The sequence below is a fragment of the Sardina pilchardus genome, chromosome 2 (assembly GCF_963854185.1).
Source record: "Sardina pilchardus chromosome 2, fSarPil1.1, whole genome shotgun sequence".
In the NCBI taxonomy this organism is placed as follows: Eukaryota; Metazoa; Chordata; class Actinopteri; order Clupeiformes; family Clupeidae; genus Sardina; species Sardina pilchardus.
The window spans coordinates 42,123,760-42,128,759 of record NC_084995.1 but is presented as its reverse complement, the minus strand read 5'-3'; the positions used below and the strand labels follow the sequence as shown (position 1 = coordinate 42,128,759).

At 52.3% G+C, this 5,000-nt stretch overlaps 1 protein-coding gene across 1 annotated transcript in view; it reads right to left on the bottom strand.

Annotated features, from left to right (window-relative positions):
- The window catches only part of rnf24 (ring finger protein 24), a 40,914-nt gene that overhangs the window by 7,324 nt on the left and 28,590 nt on the right, over nucleotides 1-5,000 (bottom strand). Inside the window, exon 5 of the mRNA XM_062530655.1 lies at nucleotides 666-745. Within this exon, the coding sequence (XP_062386639.1) occupies nucleotides 666-745 (80 nt within the window). The remainder of the gene's footprint in view (nucleotides 1-665; nucleotides 746-5,000) is intronic.

Genomic DNA, 5,000 nt, shown 5'->3' with positions numbered 1-5,000 from the left:
CCCATATATCAAGAGGCGCTCTGTGTCCTACACACGCGTGGAGACAGGCACACACATGTCCAAAATAACCACCCCTACACACACCATCCGCAGCACATATAAACACTGACCTCCATTCAACAGCACCCAACACACACACACTAGTGGCTAGTATACACATACAGATTAGTGGCTAGTATACACACACACGCGCATGAAGAGCACAGCAAAAATAAAGGCCTACGTACAGTACACACTCCTACTCATACATACTGACACTCATGTTCACATTTTTACGAATGTACACACACACAACCCCACCATCCCACACATACACGTGGTCATTCTTCCACCCTCTTGTGTGTATGTGTGTGTGTGTGTGTGTGTGTGTGTGTGTGTGTGTGTGTGTGTGTGTGTCTGTGTGTGTGTGTGTGTGTGTGTGTGTGTGTGTGTGTGTGTGTGTGTGTGTGTGTGTGTGTGTGTGTGTGAACTGATGGGTGGGATGTACTGGGCTGAGAGAGGCCAGACCAGGGAACCAGGTCACCCTAGAATTGTTGTGAGAATTGCTTTAAAAGGCTTAAAATGTTTTTCAAATGTTGTAAGTCGCTTTGTTTAAAAAGCGTCAGCCAAATGTTATGTAATTTGTGTGTGTGTGTGTGTGAGAGAGAGAGAGAGAATAAACTTACTTCCTATGAAAGGCATGTTTACAAGGGCAGATCCCCAGTTCATCTTTCTGTTTGAATTCCTCCAAGCACACCGCACAGATCTGCAGGGAACAAAAAGATATGAGAACATACTTAGATGGGAGAGTCACACTGAGGAACAAAAAGATATCAGAACATACAGTACTTAGATGGGAGAGTCACACTGAGGAACAAAAAGATATCAGAACATACTTAGATGGGAGAGTCACACTGTGTCTGTGTCAGTCACCATCACCACCATTTAATTAAAGCGTAACAGAAAGGCCAGGCTAGCGGCCAGGCTAACGGCCAGGCTAACGGCCAGACTCTGCCCTACAGCGGAGCGAGTCTGTGCTCTATGATGTGCTGTGCTGTGCTGCAGACTGCAAAAGAGGGTTTCTGTGCTCTGTGCTGTGCTGTGCTGTGCTGCAGATTTCAGGAGAGGGTTTCCCCTCAAGGCATCCAACACAGAAGAGAGGAGAAGAGCAGCACAGCTCCTCTGTCACATGAAAGGTACGACACACACACACACACACACACACACACACACACACACACACACACACACACGCACACACACACACACACACACACACACACACACACACACACACACACACACGCACACACACACACACACACACACACACACACACACACACACACACACACACACGGTGCATCTCCTCTTCTGATCTGTGAGGACACGTCTCCCTCAGCTCCCTCCCCCTCAGAAGCCGTCCCTTCATCTCTCCACATGACGCACTTGAACGGCAAAATGCAAATCTGCGCTGAGGTTGCCTGTGGGAGGCAGCTTGGGAATAAAGCCAGAACGTGGCGTACTGCGAAGGACATTGGTGTCGTTCTAGACGCGAGTGCGGAGCAGAACATGCCTGGGCATGCAGTGAGATGATAGTCTACTGGAGCGGTTCTCAAACCGTGGTAGCGGTACCACTGGCGGTACACAGACTCTCTGTTGTGCTACTCTGGGAGTCTCCAACATGTTTTATCTCACAAAGACAAAATAATCACTTCAAATGATATAAAAATACATATATAATGAAAAATCGTTAAATTTAGTTTGCTAGTTTGCTAGTTAACTGGTTTGTATCTTTCTTGGAAAACAATTCTAATGCTGGTCATAATGGTGGTACGTGGAGAGTCAACTGTTCTCTGAGGTGGTGCTCATTGTGAAAGGTTTGAGAGGAGAGCCGCTGGTCTACTGCACCCTAACCCACACTGCCCCCCCCCACTCCTGCACCCTAACCCACACTGTCCCAAACCCTAACCCACACTGCCCCCCCCCACTCCTGCACCCTAACCCACACTGTCCCAAACCCTAACCCACACTGCCCCCCACTCCTGCACCCTAACCCACACTGTCCCCCCTCTACTGCACCCTAACCCACACTGTCCATCCACAGCCTCTCCTGCACCCTAACCCACACTGTCCCAGCCTCTCCTGCACCCTAACCCACACTGCCCCCCCCACTCCTGCACCCTAACCCACACTGTCCCCCCTCTACTGCACCCTAACCCACACTGTCCATCCACAGCCTCTCCTGCACCCTAACCCACACTGTCCCAGCCTCTCCTGCACCCTAACCCACACTGTCCCAGCCTCTCCTGCACCCTAACCCACACTGTCCCAAACCCTAACCCACACTGTCCCAGCCTCTACTGCACCCTAACCCACACTGCCCCCCCCCCTCTACTGCACCCTAACCCACACTGCCCCCCCCTCTACTGCACCCTAACCCACACTGTCCATCCACAGCCACTCCTGCACCCTAACCCACACTGTCCCCCCCTCTCCTGCACCCTAACCCACACTGTCCCAGCCTCTCCTGCACCCTAACCCACACTGTCCCAGCCTCTCCTGCACCCTAACCCACACTGTCCCAGCCTCTCCTGCACCCTAACCCACACTGTCCCCCCCTCTCCTGCACCCTAACCCACACTGTCCCCCCCTCTCCTGCACCCTAACCCACACTGTCCCCCCCTCTACTGCACCCTAACCCACACTGCCACCCCCCCACTCCTGCACCCTAACCCACACTGTCCCCCCCTCTACTGCACCCTAACCCACACTGTCCCCCCCTCTACTGCACCCTAACCCACACTGCCACCCCCCCACTCCTGCACCCTAACCCACACTGTCCCTCCACAGCCTCTACTGCACCCTAACCCACACTGCCACCCCCCCACTCCTGCACCCTAACCCACACTGTCCCCCCCTCTACTGCACCCTAACCCACACTGTCCCACCCCCTACTGCACCCTAACCCACACTGTCCCTCCACAGCCTCTACTGCACCCTAACCCACACTGCCACCCCCCCACTCCTGCACCCTAACCCACACTGTCCCCCCCTCTACTGCACCCTAACCCACACTGTCCCACCCCCTACTGCACCCTAACCCACACTGTCCCAGCCTCTACTGCACCCTAACCCACACTGTCCCCCCCCCCCTACTGCACCCTAACCCACACTGCCCCCCCCCCACTCCTGCACCCTAACCCACACTGTCCCATCCTCTCCTGCACCCTAACCCACACTGTCCCTCCACAGGCCTGAGAGAGCAGCAGCAGCAGATAGACGTGCAGAAGCAGCACATGAGGTTTCACTTGCGCAGTGATGTAACCGCGAGAGCAGCCAGGGCACACAACGCTCTCCTCCTCTCCTCCTCTACGGAGAATTACATAACACACACTCAACTCAACTGCTGGCGGGATCTGCCGCGTATCCGACACACCCTACTGGAAACCCTGGAAATGCATCCAAACGAGAAGCACGCCATACGCGCACACACAAACACGCACACACACACGCACACACACACACGCACACCTGCAAACCCACATACACACGCACACACATATGCAAACACAAACACACACACACGCACACACAAACTCACACACAAACGCACATGCACACACACACACACAGAGCCATGGTGGCTGAGGGCTTGGTGAATGTTGTGGGGCAGAGAATGCCAAGTTGGCATAAACAAGCCGTCAAGGAAAACAAACAGTGGGCCAGCGTCCTCATCATGGCAACTGCACACACACACACACACACACACACACACACACACACACACACACACACACACACACCAGCGTCCTCATCATGGCAACTGCCTCGCCAGCACACACACACACACACACACACACACACACACACACACACACACCAGTGTCCTCATCAGGAGAGCTGTGTCGCCACCACACACACACACACACACCCCTCATCTGCTGCTTGCTCTCAAATGTTCAAACATTAATAAAGAAAACGTCAACATTGATAATCAAAAAAGGTAAGTCCTGTTTTTATTCCTTTATTGATGATAACTCCTGGATTTAATTCATCGTGTGGCCTTCAAGCGTGACCAAAGGAATTTACAACAATATTGTAAAAGTCTAAAAGGAGTCTAAAATGAGCAAGTAAAAGGAGAGTTAATGAGAGTAGTTTTCTTCATCTCTATCCCCTGACTTTCCATACTGGTTTCCAAACTGGTTTCCAAACTGCACCAGTGCACCATGTAACAACAATGTTGCCCAGTTCAGCATCTAACTGCTATTCTACACAGCTGTTCTACAGCCCTGTCCTTGGGGGACCTACAGTACGCAGAACACATTGAGTTACTCCACCACTCTGCAACTCGTGGTCATTCTTCCACCCTCTTGTGTGTGTGTGTGTGTGTGTGTGTGTGTGTGTGAACTGATGGGTGGGATGTACTGGGCTGAGAGAGGCCAGACCAGGGAACCAGGTCACCCTAGAATTGTTGTGAGAATTGCTTTAAAAGGCTTAAAATGTTTTTCAAATGTTGTAAGTCGCTTTGGTTAAAAAGTGTCAGCCAAATGTTATGTACTGGTTACAGTACAGTACGCAGAACACATAGAGTTACTCCACCACTCTGCAACTCTGTTACCGCTCATCAGCTAGTCGAGGTGAATACGGTGAGGGTGATTCCACTACGAGGGCAGTGGCGGCGGTGGACACACACCAAGTGAGGCCAGAGTCTGGAGCTCCGTCACTTTAACAGAGAGCATAGCCCACTGCTGGGGTCTGCTGCACGCTAACGCCAGACTTTAGCTACGGCCAGGCACTGTGTGAATGTAGATGTCTATTGTCTGTCTCTCCCTCTGTGTGTGTGTGTTTGTGCTCAGAAGGCCATTGTGCTGGCTAGGCTGTTCTGTACAGTAAGTGTGTGTGTGTGTGTGTGTGTGTGTGTGCTGGAGACAGGGAGGAGCAGCAGCTGGACAGAGAGAGGAGTCAGTGTGGGTGTGACAGAGATGGAGAGGTACATCAATGGGCCACAATACACCTCT